General features: G+C 38.2%; 1 protein-coding gene across 2 annotated transcripts; it reads right to left on the minus strand.

Moving 5' to 3' along the window:
• Nucleotides 1-1,229: 1,229 nt before the first annotated feature.
• Nucleotides 1,230-20,195, minus strand: ptprc (protein tyrosine phosphatase receptor type C). 2 transcript variants are annotated; one of them, XM_030083422.1, is made up of 32 exons: nt 20,085-20,195; nt 19,856-19,966; nt 15,555-15,569; nt 14,490-14,633; nt 14,137-14,154; nt 13,264-13,293; nt 12,805-13,068; nt 12,481-12,711; nt 12,266-12,379; nt 11,976-12,113; nt 11,729-11,881; nt 11,040-11,186; nt 10,382-10,584; nt 10,223-10,283; nt 9,971-10,079; nt 9,702-9,739; nt 9,394-9,503; nt 9,169-9,259; nt 8,735-8,811; nt 8,303-8,339; nt 8,116-8,213; nt 7,470-7,595; nt 7,077-7,234; nt 5,896-6,031; nt 5,033-5,182; nt 4,634-4,724; nt 4,360-4,496; nt 4,026-4,160; nt 3,810-3,926; nt 3,526-3,686; nt 2,688-2,823; nt 1,230-2,015 (listed from the first exon to the last, which is right to left on the minus strand). In XM_030083422.1, the coding sequence occupies exons 2-32, from the start codon at nt 19,917-19,919 to the stop codon at nt 1,707-1,709; spliced, it is 3,798 nt and encodes a 1,265-aa protein (XP_029939282.1). In that variant the 5' UTR covers nt 19,920-19,966; nt 20,085-20,195; the 3' UTR covers nt 1,230-1,706. The 2 variants fall into 2 exon arrangements, with proteins under 2 accessions (XP_029939282.1, XP_029939281.1); XM_030083421.1 differs by having other exon boundaries at nt 3,526-3,689.
• Between the last annotated feature and the right edge of the window lie 1,477 nt (nt 20,196-21,672).

Raw genomic sequence — 21,672 nt, forward strand, 5'->3', positions numbered from 1 at the left:
TTTAATGTAAAAGTTATTAGTTTTTAAAAGCATTTCTACTGCAAAGCAGCCTTGCTGTGTACTGATGCTGAAGGTGGTGATGAAGGATAGCACTTTGATTTTAACTTTGTATTTTCTGTGTCTAAAATTGACTTTTGGTTTGCATTAAAATATCTTTTTCGACAGTTTATACTGATGGTACATGAGTATGAAAACTGTAATGCATTAATGTATAATTAATATAATTCCTCATTTATCACCAAGATTTCAACAGCATTCAATCATTCAGAGTCTCGTAGAATTCCCTGAACTATTTAAACTCCTCAATAATTTATTGAGTCACAAGCAACAGAGATTTAAAGATACCTTTGATTTTTTTTTTGTCTACACAAACAGTGTGTGTGTGTGTGTGTGTGTGTGTGTGTGTGTGTGTGTGTGTGTGTGTGTGTGTGTGTGTGTTTGTGTGTGGCTGAACCGTTTCATCAACAGACATCTGGAAACCCTCAGTTCAATACACTGAAAAGTTGTACAGCAGAGATTGTAAGTAAATTTCATGTTTTTTATGCATAGAATGTACGATTTTGTTTAATCACATTTTTATTGTATTTTCGGTATTTTTTTTTTCTTTTTTTAATTTAAACAATGAACCTGCTGAGCATTTTAATTGTCTGATTATGGTGTTTTGCTAATAGAAATTTTACCGGTTGTTTAAGATGAAGTGACAGAAAGATACTGACATTTTCTGTGTCTTACATTTTGTACCTGCCTTTAACAAACTGCTTATTGTGAAATGTCATATTTATGGGAGTAAATGTCCAGGCTGTGAGTGATACATAAAATTATTTCATGTTTGTTTTAAAAAAAAAATTGATTTCAGTACTGTTTATTTCATTGTTTGTGGAGACAGTATGACTTTCATGTGAGAGTTATACGCACAAAAATGTACTTGGCAGCTCCCTTATATTAGACCCTCCACCCAGACATTTTATGTACATTAAGGATTAATGTTAAGGGCATTGCTTTTCCACCTGTGCTTTCATTTATTATGACTGACTTTGCAATAAAATATTAAGTGAATCTAAAAACACACTCTTCAACACTTTGCTTTAAATACATTGAAATATTTACAACTAAACAGGCATCAGTTAAATGTAAAGGTAAGATAAACACAAAAAAAAAATCTGAAACTGTTCTCCAAAATACTATGAGGGCTGGTGTCAATATGCAAGGACTGTGCAAAAATGCAAATCTGTTTGTAAGTCTCTTTATTGAAAAAAGGTACAGTGTGAACACGTTTTGGACCAATATATTTATATGTGTAAATGTATCCTGAAGCTTTTATTCATTTCATGATCAAAGCAGCTCATCACCATGAAGACCAGTATAAAACACACTGTACTGGAATTTTGTTGAACATCACAGAGGAAAACAAAAGGAACATTACAGTCAATCCAAGATCCCTAGTTTGATGACAGCAATTCTATTAAAATAGACAGACAACATTTGCATTCCCATACATTTTCCACTCAAATAGTCATAACTTAATTTAAATCATATTATCTGAAGATAGCATCAGTTATTTGACCAAATTCTGGAAAAAGAAAAGCGACTAAAACACTTCTGTAAAAGCTTCACAACATTTATTTATACATTCATAAAGTAACTTTTAAAAAGCATTCAGATGAAGCGCTTATTTCCCGGTAGGTGAGGAACTCTGGCCATCCCGGTCACACCTCCACAGTGACAGTGGGACCATTGCTGGCTTCCCCCGCTGACTTTTTCTCCTGCACTGCACTGGACACCTCTTCTGGCTCCTCTCCTTTGTCCTCCTTCTCTCCATCCACCACCACAGGAGGGCTTTCTGCTGCTGCCACCTGCTGGTCAGGGCTGGCGGTGCCGGCCGGCTGCTCCGCTGCTGTCTTGGTTTCACTGACCAGCTGGACGGAGTCAACAGCAGAGGCCTGCACTGGCTTCACCTCCCCGTTCACGTGAGGGAAGACGTCCTCCAGAGCTTTGTACAGGAACTGGTAGTGCTCCTGTTAAAAACACGGGGAGATCAGAAAAACAAAATCGTTATTTAGGCTCTCATTGCAGGAAAACAAATAATATATAATCCTGAGCGAGGACATGCTACAGCGCAAATTATTGTGATTAAGTCACTTTTTTTTTTTAAAGATATTTTGAATATAAACTTTGTGAATTTAATCTGAAGCCTGATATTACATTTAAAAACCCAATGGTTAAAAAGTAACAAATTCTCTGAGTAGTTTTTGAGAAGAGAGCGTTTTATGTCTACAAGTGTTTTTTAAGCAATATTTCAATGATAACTGGACATAATTCAAGTAGTCACTGTTAGAGTACAAATTTGAAGCGCTCTTTCTACCTCTTGACATTTTGGTGAACAGATTGTTTGTCACATTGTAAATATATATTAAAGCATACATTTACAGCTGAAAATAGTCAGAAATACCCTTTCAGATTGTTTGTCCAATCATCAATTGCAGAAACTACTGAGCACCCTGAACAGGAAATGCTAAGCTATGGTTTTGGAACCATAGATGGGGAAGTGAGGCAAAACTCTGTATTATTGCAAATAATACTTTCTTCAAATTTGCAAACAACAACAAAACACAAACCATTACCAGCTTTTACTGTCTAAGGCAGCAAAGCTGTGAGCACTGTGAGTTTTTTTGTTGACTGTTTCTTACCAGGCTGAGGAGCATCCCCTGTCTTTCCTTGCGCAAAGTTTTGATCACTTGGAAAACATCCACCAGCTTCTCAGTCTCAGCACTGTCCAGCAAGTTCCATAGAGCGCAGAAAATCCCCGAACGTAATGAACCATTGCTGAGGAGACACAGTTCACATACAGAAATGAGGACTTGGTCATGTAACATATACAAGGGGCTTGCATGAAATTTCTCTTAACAAGGTGATTAGAGACAGCAAAATTGACAATTTAGCCAGTTTAGCTATTTCATCCTCAAATATACCAACATATCATGAATGTATAAGACTGCAGGGGACATTCTGAGGAAAGAGATCATAGAAATAGGAAATTGCAACAAAGTCTTAAGATTTTATCGATAAGCTCTTCAGCATGCATTTGCACACGCCATCAATCTCATGGTAATCTGACAGCTGCTTCTTAATGCTGAGGTGGGATTACACTGGGGATGTAGTGGCTCACACTGTCCTCTCAACGCCAGAGCGTGGTTTACTTAAAGCTATTCTGTGTAGGCTCCATGCATCCTGCTTGTGTGCCTGCCTCTTATTGTCACTCTAAATTCTAAGTGTGTGTGTGTGTGTGTGTGTGTGTGTGTGTGTGTAATAACAAGAAGAAGAAGATAAAGAAGAAGAAGAACCGCTGAAATTAACTAGGATGTTCTGGGTAATGATTTAACTACTGTTATTTCAGGGTGAGCTTTAAAACTTTGATTGCAGTCAGTCATCTGAGGGCCTGAGAATTCTGACTGCTTTGTAAGTCTTGCATTATCCGTCTTTGTTTCATACACTGAACAGAGGAGGTTATCTGTGGAGTCGTCTTACTTGCAGTGGACCAGAATGGGTGTGATCCTTTGGGAGCTCTTGATGCCACTGTTGACCTTAATGTTCTTGATCATATCCGTGAGGTCTTGAGATTTTTCCGGCAGCTTGCCGTCCTCCCACTTCAAGAACTGGTAATGATTCACCGGCCGACTCTCTTTCCTCTGCTAACAGAAGAGTTGTTATCTTGGAACAGTTTGACCAGTGAGGCCGCTGGAAGATGTGTTAAAATAAGGAAACCAAGCAGAAATTTGTTGCAGTAACAAAAGACGCAGGTGTAACGTTACCTTGACGTGGTGGATCATCATTTTGCGGGTGATGTAAGTTGAAGAAGTGTCAGTGCTCTTCAGCTCCACCTCAATCTCCCCAAATGTCTTTTTGTCGTCGCCCCAGTACACAGACTCCTGTTAGCAAAAGGTGATAAAGACAAAATCATGAATTTCTCTGACTCTGCACCAAACACAGTTTTATTGCGCATTATAAATTCCTGGTAGCTTAGTTACCTTTTCTCCATCGCTTTGTTCGGAAAGCATGACAATAGTAGACACCTTTTTCTGATGGACCATCATCCAGAAGTCAGCCATGGTGTCTGCCAATGGAGTTTGTGCTACGATGAAGGCGCGTGGGCCCCAGTAGCCCTGTATATGCAATAAAACATAGCAACAGCAGTTCACACATTCAATAACGCATACCGGTAAGTTCAATTCGCAACCTGTAGAAGACTCAGTAGAAATACATAATAATAATGATAGATGTGTGTCAATTCACCAAACACTCTTCTGTTTTGTAGAAATAACTGGATGAGATCAAAATAAAGGGGTTCGTAAAATAACATACATCTATGTGAGAAGCATTGATGTATTTAGTGGCGTCTTCATTCTCTTCGTCTGATGACTCTTCTTCGTCGTCCTCATCTGGCTCGCTGTCTTGACTGCATCCTTCATTTAGCTTTATCAACACCCGGTTGTAGTCATCTGACGGTGGAATGTTTGACATTTAGGTACAAGCCATAATGTTGGGGCTGTTTTCAAATGTAAATATAATGTAAATATAAACAAAATTCACTCACACACTCACAGACACGGACACATGTTCAGTGCACAGTACTCACATGGGATGACATCTGAGGAACGATTCTTCTTTTTGTTTTCCTCTGTGATCCCCGCGTTAAATGTCCTCCAGTTTTTAAAGTCGGGAAGTCTCTGAATTGCAAAGGTTTTGTTTGTGATTTCAAGATTAAGTAACAAATGAGTTATGAAATTTTTCCCCAAGTAATACAACTGGAAAAGAAAACTAGAAGGAGACATCCTTCTCTTGATGATGAAAACTATGCTGATTTTATTTTGATACATTTATACAGTTGACTTTGATTCATGTTTAAGAGAATCTCCCTCATCCCTAATGCTGCCCACTATATGGCCAATTCACTATTTTGCTTTCAACTCTGTGCCTTCCTTACCAGATAAATAAATAAATAACAAAACAAAAAGAAAACATAACATTCCCATACCTTAAACTCCTCCTCCATTAAGGTGCTGCCATCATCAGAGCTATTCTGATTGAGTGTGCTCAGTGTGCTGTGGAGCTCAGACAGAGGGGTCTCTGTCTCTCCAAACTGGTTGTGCTCCAGCAGGGCCTGATGAATCAATATGTACTGGGGCTGCAAAGTGACAAATAAATATGTCTTAGTACACTGAATGTTGACTTACATCCATTTCCTTCAGACTCCAATTTACAGCTTGTTTCAGGCTAATCCCTGACTTCAAACAAAATCTTGAGCATTTCCTTCTTGAGTTGTTGCTATTTATTCCCACAAGAACAACAAGCTCCCGTAATGTGTATATTAGACCTTAGCTTTACATTCAATGAGCATACAGCTGAATAAATGTGGATGTTAACACATTAATCTCATGCATTATGCACTGCTCATGCACAAAGTGTGCAAAATCATTTAATGTCCTTCCCTCTGTTGATCACTAGAGGGCACTGTGAACTTCAACCCCTGAATATCACACTGCTGTGTATGAGCCAGCCAAATGAGCTCCACAAGCAGCTTATAAAATAAAATTTGATTACATGATTTCTTTACACATTGTGTGATTTACAAATTTGCATACTGAAACTTCAGTACTTTTTTTTTTCTTTGTACAACTTCAAGTGAACTGTATGGAAACAGTTTTTTTCTCTTCCAGGTTGGATCAGATGCTGTCAGTTTATCTTTTTGCTCTTTTTTAACAATTGAGCCTTCTCAGTCATTATTTCAGTTTTCTCTGTAGTTTCAGTCCTTTTTTTTCAGGGGTGGCATAATATACAGACACACTGCTAGCCTTCCATCCATCCGTACATCCATTACGATCATCGCTGGCAGCTCACCTCTACTTGAACCATGAGACATCTCTGTTTGCGGAGTCTGACGACATAACCATAGATGTCCACTCGGCCTTCCGCCTCCAGACCCTCCATCATGGCATCGATGCTAATGTAGGTACCGGTCCTGCCAACACCCGCACTGGAAACAGTGGAAGACAGCTTGTGAAGAGACTTTTCTGCTGACATACACAATGTCACAAGAGCATTAATATAGAAACAGATGGAGAAATAGGCTGATTAGTCATCAACTTGGCTGTTTTCGTCTTAAGTTAAACTGCTCCAGAAGCCATTTAAGTCACATGTGGAGAGCAGGCAAACAGAACCAATGTGTACAACAAAGTTGATCAAGATTTTGTCATTACTACAAAAAAGACAAGTGACCCAGTTCGACTGCAAAAGAAAGAAAGAAAGAAAAAGAAATAAGTGCTCAGCTGCTTCTTTTAAAGTTTATTCATTTTTTTAATTGTAAATATAAGTATGTAATGCTTATTTAAACAGTTACTGAGATAAAGCGAGTTTTGCAGTCTTTTTCTAAATGTATTTAAATGGAAATTCAGCATTATCACGTAGATCTGGCTTAAACAACCTCGCAGTCAAGTAAAATTGATGAAAAAGGTAAACTTGATTAATGTAATTTTTATGTCTCTTGTTACCATATTAATCCTGTCACAAACATGAATTGTGTGATATTAATGTTCAGATTTGTCCTCCAAGTTATTTTTGCATTTGCATGACACATAGAAAATGACTTTTGGAGAAGTCCTGCATGACAGATCCTGATACCTCAAACACAAAATGTTTTGTCTTATTTGAGAAAAAACATTTGAGTACTTTTGCAAAAAAAGTTGCAAATATTTCCATTCACATTTCTTTGGTTGAAGATTTTATTCAGAGGTTGGAATGGCTTAATATTAGCTCTACATGTTAGCTAATGTTTAAATTCCTTTTAGTTAATCCAATTGACAGATTTTGCAAAAAAAAAATTAAAAAAAATAAAAACAATTCCCGACTTTAAAAAGAATTCATGAAATACTGCTCCTGTCTGGTTTCTTTCTTTTCATTCAACATGTTTTGGACTATTCGACATTACTAAACTAGCAATACCATTTAAATGGAAGTGTCAGCGAACAGAAAAATGCTCTTTAGGTAAACAGATGATATTCTGAATCACTGCTTGTACATACCTGCAGTGAACAACAATGGGACCACTGAAAAAATTCTTGAAAGCGTTGACACGTCGCCTGAGTTTCAGGAGGAGATGCGGCTCTCCTGGGACACCGTGGTCTGGCCAGCTCATGAACTGGATATGAGTCACCTCCCTCTCTGTGTTCTTCTCCCTCTTCTAAAGACATGCACAAAAACTCAAAAACCCAGTCATACAAAAACACACACAGACTGTCTAAATGCCTGCAAAGATTCACAATGAGATAATGTGTATCGGTAGAGACGGGATGGAGAAGTTAGCTTGCACTTCATTTGAAGAAGTACAAGTTAAAATACTGTGTGCGAGACCTGCAGAGAATACTTAGGTAGATTGTCTGTTCTATAATTCTATCAAGGTGTTCATGAAGACTCACGTTAATCAGGCTGAGGCGGCGGATGATGTAATCTGGATACCGGTCCACTGAGTTCAACTTCACGACAAACTCCTCATAGATCTCTGTCTCTCGGTCTGGAGACGGCCAGTACTGTGCACACTTGATCTGGAAACGAAGGAAGAAGTCAGAAAATAAGGAGAAATTTCAGAGTAATTAGCATACTAACAGTGAGAAAACAAAAAAATTGCAATTGATGGGTGCTAGCAGTAGTATACAGCATGTGTCGAAAGGATGAAGTGAGTCAAACAGTAAAGACGAAAACTTTAGAGTGTCCTGTGGATTTCCCATTACCATTTCTGACCACATATTTTAATCACAAATTGCTCTGTTGACCTATTCCATACACGTGTAAACAGAGCAGAACTGACTGACTGTAGAACTGATTGTGTTTAGTAGTATTTTTCCTGATATTTAATGTCTTAATATTGTCTGTTACACTGTGAACTGATGTGGGAAGGGAATAAAAGCGTTGCATTGATGCATTACTCTTATTACTATTTCATAACTTTTATTCAGTATTTGTCTCTTGTCAGTGGTTTTTGTCTCACGATCTGTCATTTTGCCAGTTTGAAAACTCTTCCAGCAAAACTATGCAAATCATTTCAGTTCAAGCAAAACTTCTCACCCTGTTTCCCTCTTCACAGCGCGTCACCATGACGATAATAGAGGACTGCTGCTCCCAAATCATCCTCCAGAAGTCGCCTATAGTCTCTTCCTTTGGCCCTGCAAACCACACAGCTTACATGTGCTGTACTGCATACAGAAATAATTAGAGAAGCACGTTTGTCAAGAAGGCCACAACACAACTTTACCTTGAGCAGCAATGTACTTTTTGGGTTCATTGTAGCCCTGTGGAAGAAAACAGATATTACAAAAGATTACAAAAACACGAAAGAAGTGGACAGAGCTTTGGCACTAAATGTCTTCATCGACTTACCTTACAGTATTGTTTAATACTTATAATTATTGTTAATGTTTTGTTATCATAGAATTGTATTATCAAAGACATATATATTTCTATCATTAGTTTCTGTAGTTTGAATTTGCAGTAGTCATGTGCAGTTTGCCTTGAAACAGTTTCATTGCAATCTTGTCTCAAAGGACTTTAATCAATTTTTCAAGCGTAATTTTGTTTTCTGATCTATAAAATTGATGTTTGATAATTGTTTTTAATATACATACCACATTGATAATAGTTTGTGTGTGAGTGTGTGTGTGTGTGTGTGTGTGTGTGTGTTACATACATCTATGAAGCTGGCATTGATGTAGTCACATCCAGCCTCTCCATTTCCTGTCATGAGTTGGACACGATTATAGTCATCTAGATCAAGAGAATTAAAAAAAAAGATTAAAATTGACGCACCAGCAACCGGAAACACTTGCAGAGGAAATTCTGGTTTGATCACACAGTTTGTTTGCAACAGCAACTGAACTCTAAATCAATACTGCCAAATATCATAACCAGCTGTTAAATTTGCTTTTTGTTGGTTACTTCCCCCAATACAATGCATCCCCTCAGAGTCTGTGTGAGCGTTCAACAACAGCAACTGTCCAAAACTTTTCAGCGACAAAAAGAAAGAAAAAAACAAAACAAAAATAGACCCCCCCCCCCCAATCCCCCCCTAAAAAGGAAGATTAAAAATAAATAAACTTTTAAGATCTTGTCCATAAGACTCACATGGCAAAATGTCCACGTAGCGGTTCTTGAAGGCGTTGGAGGACTTTTTTGCCTCCTTCATGGTGTATCTTGAAAAAATTCTGGGGATGCTCTGTGATCAAAAGCAAAATCAACAAGTAAGGAATAAATAAAGACAAAAAAATCATGTTATTAAAAAATCTTCTGCTTTTACTGCTTATTATAATACTACTGTCACCACCGACAATAACTATAGCTATCATTTACCTGAAACTCAGCCAGGAAAAGTCTTCCCTCATCTGCATACTTCCTCTTGTAGGTCTCCAGTAGGACGCCAGCTGCAATCGGTTCAACGGACATCAGGCTTTCTTCATCGTCTACAACAGAGAGACCAATGAGACAAAATTCCACAGTTTTTGATGTGATACTTACAGAAGGTCTCACTTGTAGAACTGCACAATGATATAATAATATAATTATTGTATATATAATAATAATCATGCAATTTATAATTGTATAAAATATTTGGAATCCCGAAAATTAATAATAAAACTTTACATGTAAAATTGACTCACTTGCTGGTGAAATAAGCCTGATGTTTTCATTCATGTCACTACAAAGACAAAAGAAATGACAGTTAACAAAAAATAGACATTATTAAGGATGTCCTTCCATGCCCTTTATAAACATGAATGATACGTCTATAGTAAAAAGTTCAATGGAAATCTCAGCACGAAAAAGCAAAGATTATTGTTGAGAAATGAATCAGTCAATGCAAAGCCGAGATACCAAGTGGCCAGTAGACCAAAAACAGATGTCATATAAAGAGTAGGAGGACACTTACTGTGTCCTTCTGCGTTTCAAAATGTAAATCTTGTAGACCACAAAAAGCAACGCAAGGAAAGTGACAGTGATGAGGAAGACCAAAAACCCAATGACAGCTTTGTCATTATCTGTAAAAACAAAACCCAAAACATTATAAAGTGCAGAAAATCATGAAAAGGTAAACTGTGCCGATGTGTGATGCGTGTTAATGCATTAGTGATGTGTTAATAAAAATGATTGTGACTGAAATTGTGAAATAAAGAAAACGTACAGCGAGTAGAACGTTTATCTGTTCTGGGGTGGCTCTCCAGAACTCCATTGGAAGCCGTCACCTGTAAACAGAGAGTATTATTTCATAAAGATTAGAACATTAAATGAACCACATGGAGAAGACAGCATTAATAAACCTGATAAATAGGATGATACAAACCTCCACAGTGTATTCCGTCAAGTAGCTCAGGTCTCTGAATTCAAATTCACATGAGGCCATTTTATCTTTTTTAACACCATTACTGAGACGTGCTTTGTAAATCTGTTCACGCCCCTTAAATCCATCGTATGGAGGTTTGCAGGTCACTTTCATCACATTATGATCAATGATTGTCACTTTCAAGTCAGTAACCGGTCCTGGTGCTGCAAGGAAAAGTGAAAGAGAGCCATGACTTTTAATGCAGTTTCAAATAGTCAGATTTGTGGATTAATATTTTCTTAAGGGGTCAGAAGACTCAGAATACTGTGTAATAATATATCTTTAATTATGAAGCCAGCATGATTCATGGTTTTCAAAAAAGCAACAGTTTCCCTCCAGTCTTCAAAATCTCTGCACAAAAGACGTTCATCACATTAAAGGAAAAGAAAACAGGAACTGATGATTTAATTTAAACAAAATGAAAAATAATTCAGTAAAATAATTCCCTGTCATGCACTTTTGTGAAGTTGTGTTACTTCAGAAGAAGATATCAATGAAACCTTCATTTCTCAGTTTAACGCTGCATCGTGTTTTTAAATTATTTAAATCTTACAGTTATGAAGTGACCCCAGTATTCGTCAGACATGAAAAGGACGTACATATAATTTGTTTCACTTACTTCCAGGTTTAGTTTTCCGCTCTGGTTGGGGTTCCCAATAACGAATCTCACCCATGTAAGAGGTTGAAACTACACATGAATAGTCGGTGAATGCTGATAATCCCCTGATAAGACATGATCCTCCATCAGGACGTTTGCCTGCCTTTCCTGCAGCAGCAACACAGTTCCACAAAACATCTGATTAAATACCAGCATGTCAGTAAAAACCAAACATGGAAGAGACTTTGGTCTGTTTGTCAGTACGTGATAAAAACATGACAGAAAATAATGGGTGTGTTACTTCAGCTGCAGGAATCTGAATCTGGTCCTGTGACTCTGTAACACGTCTGTTTGTGTGTCAACGGGGGAGAAAAAGCAGAACAGCTCCTTTACTGTGACTTTATTACTGAAACCATCTCAGCAAAACTCAAAAGAATTCAGCTGGAGGACGTCTGGACCAAGTGTGTGTTTACTAGAAGACCAACACGTTCACCAGGATGGACATGGCTGCACCGTCCCGCTTGAGTCCACTGAGCCTCAGCTGCACTTTGGATTCACAAAGTCAAAAATGTTCTCGTGTGAAAATCACTCGACGTGAAGACGGATGGTTTTGTCTTTACAGATAAACGGAGCTGGGCAATAATCTCCTGGACTCCTCAAACTACACGGTCGTTAAAACACAGAAATGGAGGATTTCAGTAACGACTTACCTTCTTCTGGAAGGTCTTTGGAGCCTGATCGTTGACAGCTGCACTCATATGAAAGGTCAGGGACGATGCTCTCACAGTTGGGACTGAAGGTTTCCCAGCTCAGCCTAATGGACGTGTTAGTCACATCTGGCTCTTGCTTGTTTAGTCTAAAATCTGTTGGATACCAGTAAACCTCAATAACTAAGCAAACAGCACAAGGCAGGATAGGAGATTTCATGCCACTCAAACAAAGTAAATGTCAACATACGACAAGAGATAAGAGCAGGGACAGGTGGAGTCGTCTTGTTCAAGCTGTTGTTGTTGTTCTTGATCAGACCGGTGCAGGTGTAGTTTGTGAACGGCTTCAGCTCAGACAGTTTCTTGGTCTCATTGGCTTTGTTTGGTTCTGCAGAGGCAGAAACGCAGTAAATAAACTCCTAATTCATTTCACTGTGTCTGAATTACATCTGTTCCTCCTTCTCATTGGTTTATTGTAGTGTGTGAATTTTGAACCTGTTCCCAGAAGAGTTTCTGGCTGTTCCTGCTCTTCTCACTCACCTGAACAGGTGTAATCCACTGACAGGTTTACACACTTTGAAGGAAGCACTGTGTCGATTTGTGCTGGAAGTCCAGGGATAAATTTCTGTCGTATTTCACTTGAATTCAGGAAATCTGAGGAAACATGCAATAAAAGAAAACATTTATTGAAAACTTCATAAAACTTGGCCTGAATTGAGTGATTTCAGAATAAAAGCTGACAGTTTTGCACACACCAACAGTGATGTCTTCCCTGCGGTCTGAAGAGTTCCCACAGCTTCCTACATGTTCGAATGTTGTAGTAAATTCTGAGCAAATGTCTTCAAGAGCAGGTTTGAAACAGATTCCATTTTCACACAGTTTAGTTGCTTTTTTCTTGGGTGTTGACAGTGAAGCGCTGAGGTCCCAACCACTTTGATAACAAACCCATCCAGGCATACAGGAGCCACGGCTGATATCAGCAGCATCTGAATACAGGAGAAATGTTTTATACACAGGCTCATTTCTTTAAGTCAGTGGAGGAGTTTAATACAAAACTTGCTATAAATTTGCCTACTTACTCATGGAGTCTGTCTCAGTGACATTCACAGTGCTGTTGCAGAGTCTTTCATTACCAGCAGAGTCCATAAAAGTAACACTAACGTCATATTTAGCACAGGGCTTCAGGTCTTTGAATGAACGTGTTGAGTTTTGGTCAGAGAAGTGGACTGTGTGACTCTCCGTTGATCCTTCTTCTTCAGTAATACGTACGGTGTAGTTAGCAGTGGTACCGTTGATCATTTCAATCGAGAGGCCAAACCTGACGGGATTAACTTTGAAAGAACCTGCACAGAAAATCAAGAGTTCTTCAGTGTTAGTTTGTTCTGATGATGAACTTGGTCCCATGTGTGACGATAACGAATCCCATCCTCGACACTCAGTGTAAAAATACACTTTCACTGCATTCACTGTCAAGTTACCCAGACGCACTGATGCAGTGTGTGGTGAAAACAGATGATGGGTTTTAAACTGATACTCACACTCTGTTGGTGCAGGAGAGGGTTCAGTGGCTGGAAGACACAATTATTTTAGAAAAAGAGAACAATTCAACATTAGTGCTGAACCACAGTTTGAGCATTGAGATCTAGAAGTGACTTGTTTCTTATTTCAGTCAGAACTACAGTTCACACATTATACACAGTACATATACTTTCATTGAAACTTAAACTGTTACTGTTAATTCAAATTATGGACAATATGGAGTTTTTACTGATGTAGCAGAGCAACAGAAAAAATACAACGTTCAAGTTTAAATATTCGATGAATTAAAGCGAACACACATATAACACCAACAGTATAACTAACTTAAGTGTGAGGGGAGGATCCTCCCTGGACAGGTCACCAGTCCATCGCAGGGTCAACACACTGAGACAGACGACCACTCACACTCACAGTCACACTCACACCTAGAGGCAATGTGGGGTCACCAGTTAATCTGCCGTGTATGTTTTCGGACCGTGGGATTAATTCAGTGCACCCAGCAGCAACTCTCACACTAATGGAGAGAACATGCAAACTACACACAGAAAGGCCCCGGCCTGCATCTGACCCCAGGACCTCTCGCTGTGAGGCCAGAATGCTCACTGCACCACCAATCAGCCCGTGTTCGGTTTCTTACTTATTAGTAACTTATTAGAGCAGTGAAAAGATTCATCCTTTAATCGTTATTAATGGCTGAATTTCTATAACTAATTGTGTTTGGATTGCATGCAACATTTGGGAAGAAGAGGAGGAAATGATGTAAATGAAGAGGAGAAAAGGTAAAAGAACAGGAAAACGAGAGGAGCTGAGTAGCAAGGGCTCATCACACAGTAACAACCAAACACACAAGTTATCTGCATCTTTTAACTCACCGGTTGAAGTTTCAGTGGCTGGAGGACAAAGAGAACAAATTAAACATTAGTGCTGAACCCCAGTCTGCACTTTCACAGTATTTGCAATGAATTTGTCAACAGTCACTGATGTAACAAATCTTTAAGCCTTTGAAAATTTTGAAACTGATACACTGAGGCATCGTGCCATTTGTCATGGGAGCTGAGGGACACAACATAAATCCAGTTAAGAAATGTAACACACAAAAGTTAACATTGTAAGACAGAAGGATAGAAACTAGCTGAGATCTCGAAGGGGAGTTGTATACCAAAAGCAAGCAAAACTTTTATTTTGGTGGATTTTGGTTCTTGATTAAGAAAAATAAAATTCCAACCTTTGACGGTCGTCCCGTTTGTCGTGCTGGGTTGGTCGACTGTAGACGTCTTCGGGTCTGGAGATTGGTTTGTCTGATCATTGTTGGCGCTGGGAGCTGCTGTGGTTGTGGGTAAAGGTGCGTTTACTGTAGCAGGAGAGGTGCCTGCAAGGTGGAGAACATGCTGGAGTTCAGATTCAGGCACAGATACTCACTTCCGAGCTTTAACTTAATGTCGTGGTTTGCTGACATTACAGAATGTGCTTCATGCAACTCTGATGGGGATGAAACGACCCGACAAGAATGTCAGCAAAGTCCTGTTTTATTCATTTATTTATTTATTTATAACTTCACAATATCCAGGTGACCAGAACTGGAAAACTTGAAAATCATGTGTATAAAGGTTAAGTTATATCTTTATAATTTTGATTAGCTACAATAATTTGCTCAGTTCATGCATAAAATTACGATTTTAAGCCTCGGAAGTCATTCTGCTGTAAACACTGGGACGTTACCAGACGTGCACCACTAGTGAGTAAACAGGTACTCTGACTGATATTCACATCCACTATTATTGATCCAGGAGTCGTTAAGCAACATTTATGCATTTTCTGATGTCAAGGCAATTTTTTTTTTTTTTTTTTTTTAAAAACCTCTGTCATGTCAAACCACTACTTTTCCATATAGTTGGCATATGATGACAGACCAAAAGATAAAGTTTAAATGTTGAAAGGATTCTTGTGAACACACAATAAAACACCCACGCCTGGTAAATACATTTTACATTATCACGTGTTAGATTTTCAATGTCAAGTTATTTCAAAAGTAAACCTCTCAAACCTCAGAAAAAACATATTATCCAAACAGAAAGCCAAAGTCGATCAGAAAGTTAAAGAGTCGAGAACACAGTTCTGTCAGCATTACTGACAAATTTTCCATTTGAGGACTCATTCTAGCAAGATTTGGAAAGAATAGAGGAAATAAGAGAAAAAAAAGGTAAAAGAACAGAAAAACATGAGAGGAGCTGATTAACATGGGGTCATCACAATCAAATACACGTTAAGTTATCTGCATCTTTTAACTCACCAGTTGTAGACTGACCTGTAATTGCAAGAGAAAAACAAAGTGTAAATTTTCATGAGAAAGAAAGCAGTGAAAAAAACAAAAAGGAAAAAATGAAAGACATCAACATCAGTTTTTTGCTTCAGTGGAAACATTTTCAGGTGAGTGTGGGGAGAAAAGTCATTTTCATCTTTGAAAAACTTGGCTGGACGAGTCAGGGCTGCACGTCGTGGTTGCTATGGTAAAACCACATTTGCTATTTCAGAAAGCAAACCGCTGTTTCCTGCCTCACGCAAAAATCCAAGAACAAGATCTCCACTTTCAAAAGTGGTTTCAGTTTGACTGTATCACCCTGACAGGACGCGGAAGCACGAATATGCACATAAAAATGCACGTATATGTATAAAAAAAAGAAGAAGAAAAGAAGAGCACGAATGATTAAGCAGACAGGACAGAGTCACCTTATGATTTTCCATTTTTTTTGTTTTGCACTTTTTTACATCACTAGTTTAAAAAAAAAAAAAGTGTGTGTGTGTCCTCACATTAATGATTATAATAATGAATTTATTACAACTCATTTGATCTCTCTTGTCTATTTGCTCCTAATGGTATTAAAATTCATAATGAATGGCAGACGATTACAGTGTCAAGACCTGGTCTATTCGTCTCTTGTTCCTTTGATATACACAGTCACTGTGATAATGTTTCATCTCTCTACATAAACTGCTTTCCTTAGTTATTAGCGTGTTGGCCTTTCTTTAAAAATAAAAAGAAATAAATTTTAATGAATGGCTTCGGTGATGCTTTAGGGTTGCATGTCTACAGTCTGGAGACGTCCTTTTCTCATATAAAAAGGCTTTTTCGGACACGTCAAGGTAGCGGATCTGTCACCTATATGAATTATAGAGTTAAATTTATCTTACCCTCCCACCACAGCACGCAATTCATCTATATCCTGAAAACATTTTTGACTATCAGAATGAAAATTCAGAAGCTTATCAATTATCACATGTAGTAAAGCCTCGGGGACACAGCCGAAGACAACATGAATTCCAGCTGGCAAATTATCAAAACCATGACTGGATGACTTTGTTAGGTTACTTTTTTCACTTTATAATGACCTTATATGACTTTGTCATCACTATTATCAGGTTGAGCATGTCATTTGGTCACATTGGTCACTTACCTTTTCCTAAACTATGGTAATAAGGAAGAGAAACTTTAACATACGCAAAGAAAACTTTAACAGCACCACTTATTATCAAGGCCAATTATTATACCTCTCACAGCAGAAATATGTAGAAACAGTAGCACTTTCTCTTCACATTGTCCAATGAGTAACCAGTTTACATAACGATTGACATCACTTAGAAACAATGACAGGCGGAGGGTAAAGCAATCTCAAACAGCAACGACAGTCCATAAAACTGAAAGGATTTTTTTTAATGCAATTTAGTCGAAGCTTGAGACTCTAGAGAGTGATAGGATGCTTTTTCTGTAACAAGCTTCTTTACCTTTCTTTATCACAGCTTCTAAACTAAAAACTACCTTTGAAATGTTCTCATGAAGGTTAAAACTAGTTTAATCTGTTCTCCTTTTTCCTGTTCATTTTGCGCTATTTGCAAAGAAAGTGTTCTTACGTCAGCCACTAGAACTTCAGCTGAAGCAAAGCATGACCAAAAAAAGACCAAGCTGAATAAGACTATTGGAGGAAGAGGCAACCAGTAAAAAGAACAGAGATGTGGGCTTTCGCTGTCTCTCTCTAAATGGCATTTAGTTTTAAAAAACAAAACAAAAACAAAAACACATACACACGAGTGTTCTGTAAGTCAAAGTTCTCGGTCAGTATATCTTGGTGCAGTAGGCCTCTGTCTTTTCATTTGATAAACTCTCTTCACCTCCTCGGCTTTGAGACGAGTGTCCCCTCCTTTCAGAAACTACTTTTATCATGAAGCATGATTAACATTTCTGACTTCACTTCTTCATTTCATACATTCTGCTTCCTCTTTTTATTTTCATGAATTCTCAAGCTATTTACTTCCGCACGCTCGCAGGCTGCTCGGCCTGCACTGCTTTGCTTGCCTCTGCCAGGAAATGAAGGAGAGTCAGAGTGGAACACGGAAGTGGCCACATTTTTCATCGCACATCTCAATGCCGCTGCTAAAACGAGCCTCACTTTGAATGAGCTAAAGCTGCTCTCAAGTGAGTGAAACTGCTAGACTGTGTGATGATTTACCTTTCAACAACATATATCATTGAGAAAATTGTGACAAAGATGAAAAATATGAACTACAGCAAGGTCCTCAGAGTTTTGAGCCAGATTTAACCTGGTCTGTTTTCATATGTAGGAACACAGCAGCTCTGAACACATTTCAGAATCACATTATACTGACACACATTTTTTTTCTTGCCTTCTTGTTTCTTTTTTTTTTTTTTACAAACATTGCATCAATACTTCTTTCAGAATCAGGTATGGATATTCATTATAATGCTTCGCTTTTAGTGAAATCTCCTTAATTTTCGGAGGAATTTACTTAATAGGATTGCTTTTCAAGAACAACACAATTCTGTAGCTTTGTGCTGGATAGCGTCACACAATTCAAACAAAAAATCTCAGTAACTACATACGAAATGTAAATGTTGATTATATCACATACGATAAACAAGGTTATACTATACATTCCGATCAAAAATATGCAGTTACAGGCTTTAAAGATCAATCATTTCATAATTCTGTATAAAACCATTAAGTAAAAACAGCCTACTTGACTCAAGTAGCATTTTATTTCTGATAAAAAAAATGCATTCAGGTAAATTGAAACAATTTATACATGATTTTTGTTTTTTTTTTTTTTTGGTAATGAAAGGACATCTAAAAAAGATTCCCTTCAGGCTTGATTTTGGGGATTTTTGTGCTGTTTAAGTTGATTTCTTCCCTCTGCAAATGTACATCTCAACAGTTCTGAGAGTTTGCTGTAGCTCCCAGACAAATATTTTATTTTAATTTTTTTAACTCTGTAAACACACATTATGTCTGGATACATTTTAATTTCATTTTGCATCTTTCACAAAAGACAGAGAAAGAAAGTATTTCATCCTGAGATATAATGAATGATCGGTAGTAGAGCAAAAATAAGTCTACAATGGATTTGCATTATTTTGAGACACTTATCAAAGTTTCATAACAAATTTTAAAAGTGACTGATGAGAAGTCCAGCGTATTAAAAAAGCTTGTGCAGTGTAGCACGATGAATCATGTACGAGCTGAGAAAAAAAGACTTTGATCTGAAACAAAAGAAAATCACTGACCCTGATCAAATACCGAAAAAAGGCTAGAGTAAAATTGACAATCTCTTTCACAGCTTGGGCTGAGTCTTGCTAAAAATAGTGGATAAAATTTGATGTGTTGAGCAGTACTACTTCTCTGGGTGATGCTAAAGGCAGTGAGGTGAGTCTCCTTGAACCTATGTACACACACTCGGATGTTTATCATGCACAACACCCACAGCCACTGGGGTTAACGTGAAGAGCTTACAGGGACACAACCCGAAAAACACTCTCATCTCTGACAGACATCCCTGAGCCCCTCTCTTTTCAAACCCCCCCATTTTGCACCCTCCACCCACACTTACACACATCAGACACACTCACACCATCACAGAGTGTCAAAGCAGAACAGAAACATGATTGCAAAAATTCCCAATGCTTTGTAGCAAATGAAAGAACATGTTTTAAAGAGTGCCTTCCTATTAACAGCAGCCTTTGATTGAACATAAGTGTTTATTCTTTTGCCAAAGGGGCTCACAAACCTGTCACTTTTCAGCCTCTCACATCACAAGCATACGCGCTGTACTGTCTGCCGTTCTTGGGTTTGGAAAGTTTAAGAAATGTGAAGTAGCACAAACGCAGATGGAACTCAAAGGCATGATATACTGTAGCTTGTCATTTCTGCCCTCACATTTCTACTTTAAATGATTACATTTTGTGTGCTGATGTTTTCCAGTTCTTAAAAAAAGGTGAACAAGAAGAAAGAAAATTAATAAATAAAATTTTCAAGCTTTTCTGCTGACAGATTTATGTCTTTATCTCACCATGGAAAGAAATCAACCTATTGTCATAAACACCATCACATACTCAGCAGCCATCTGCTACACATTCAAAAACAGTTAAGTTAGAGGTTAGACCTCTTCACCTGCATGTTTAACATCATTTACAGACTTTTTTCATTTCTTTTAACCTGAGGAAACTTTGGACAAACACCAATCTTCCTAGCAATGTCCTCAAAGATGAAACCGCCGTCATTAGTGATACAGATATTTACTTACAGCTTGCCAAACCAATGATCCCAGTCCAGAGCAGCAGGACCTTGAGACCACGGAGACCTGCCATATCCAGGGGTTAGGGTGTGTAGGGTCACACACACACACGATGAAGTCCTAACAGGGAACCAAGAGGCAGATATTCAAAGGACAAAATAAAACAACAATCCTCTGTTTAACTCTACCCTTTAGAGAGAAACGAGTCAAAACGTTAGCCTCATTTGAAGAAACATACTTTTTTCTGTCTTATCAGTTGACGCAGCTTCCTGGACTTGTTCCCCAAACCCGAAACCTCGCCTCTGGTTTTAAGCCAAGAAGCAGCAGTGATGTCACATGAAGAAGAGACAGCCTTTACCTTAACGTTAGCGACAGGAAGCTTGTTTTCAGCTACGCCACTGAGAACAGGAAGCCTTTGCTCATCTCTAACCTTCACTTGCTTTTGCTCAAGTGTGAAAGCCCTGCGACTTATGAAAAAAAAGGGTGAAGCTTCTCTTTGAGGTGAAGCTGTTCTGTTCAACTGCTTTGACTGACCTGTTCTTTAATTTACAAAACGACTCCATGAGACACATTGAAAAATTAAAGCAAAGACCTATTATTGCTTTTTCTTTTAAATTTCTATAAAAGTTAGAGTGTGAATTGCAAGAAACTCCTAGCTAGCTCCTCCCTACTCTTAAGTTCAGAGTCCCACGATCACTTGTTAATGCAATCCAACCTTAGCCGACACTGTCATTTTCAAGATAATCGTTCAGTTTATGTTTGTTTGCTTTCAAAGCATGCAGCCACAGACTCCAGAAGTGCATTTCTTCATTTCAGCTGTTTCACCCTACAGAGTGCATCTACTGGAGACATTGGATCTCTTCAAAGTCACTGATAGGGAGTGGTGCTTGGGCAGCTCTGCACAGGAACATGCTTTATTTTCATTTGCACATACAAGAAAAAAAAAGGGTATAGGTAGCACGGAAGTGACAGGAGAAGCGTCAAGGCTCGGCAGGCTCAGATTAGGTGGAGAAAGCTATTTCATGTCGTTGAATGAAATCATACATGGAACTGAGCAGACCAACTGGTGGTACCATATCCATAGCGGTAACTGTTTTATCCGGTAGACTTTATTTGGTGTTGTAGAACAATATAAGTCATGGCATTATGAATTATGAATTTAAAACGAATAGCAAAGTCCCAGTTGTGAACCTCTGTTGATGTTATTATTTCTGTCTGGAAAAGTCTCAATGTAGAAAAGAATTTCAGTGAATAATGATGATTACTACCAGCACCAGCAAGGCCTTTACTGCCTGAGGTGAGTCAGCATCTCTGCCTCATTTTACATTACTCATTAACACAGTTTGTCCTGGATCTGTTAAAAAAGATTTCTCAGTTTTCCATTCTCTGCACTGCATCGTCGGAGTATTTATCCAGTCATGTTACTCACATAACTTGTGGCTCGGAAACCGAAATCAAGACAGACGTCAGTGATGCTGTTGGATATCGAGTAGTAGACGTCTGGTCCATTGAGTAGGTGAATGACTACATTAGCATTTTAGCTCTGATTGGCTAATCTGCGAGCGAACAGGTCAAGTAGTTGAAGCCAGTGCTAATGTCATCCAGATAACCCATACTACAGTAATTATATTGTTTCAGCTTAAAAGAAACAAAAATTTGATTTGGTCAATGATATTACAGAAATTCAATCATCAGGACAGACATTTCTAGAACAACCTGGCATACTAAGCAAAGGTTAGAAACTTTCAAAACTAGCTAGGTTGTTTCAGCAGGAGAGAGATCATTTGTCCAATTAATTTCCAAGGACTTCTGTTAGCTCACTTCAA

Source organism: Salarias fasciatus, chromosome 23 (genome assembly GCF_902148845.1).
Source record: "Salarias fasciatus chromosome 23, fSalaFa1.1, whole genome shotgun sequence".
Taxonomy (NCBI): Eukaryota; Metazoa; Chordata; class Actinopteri; order Blenniiformes; family Blenniidae; genus Salarias; species Salarias fasciatus.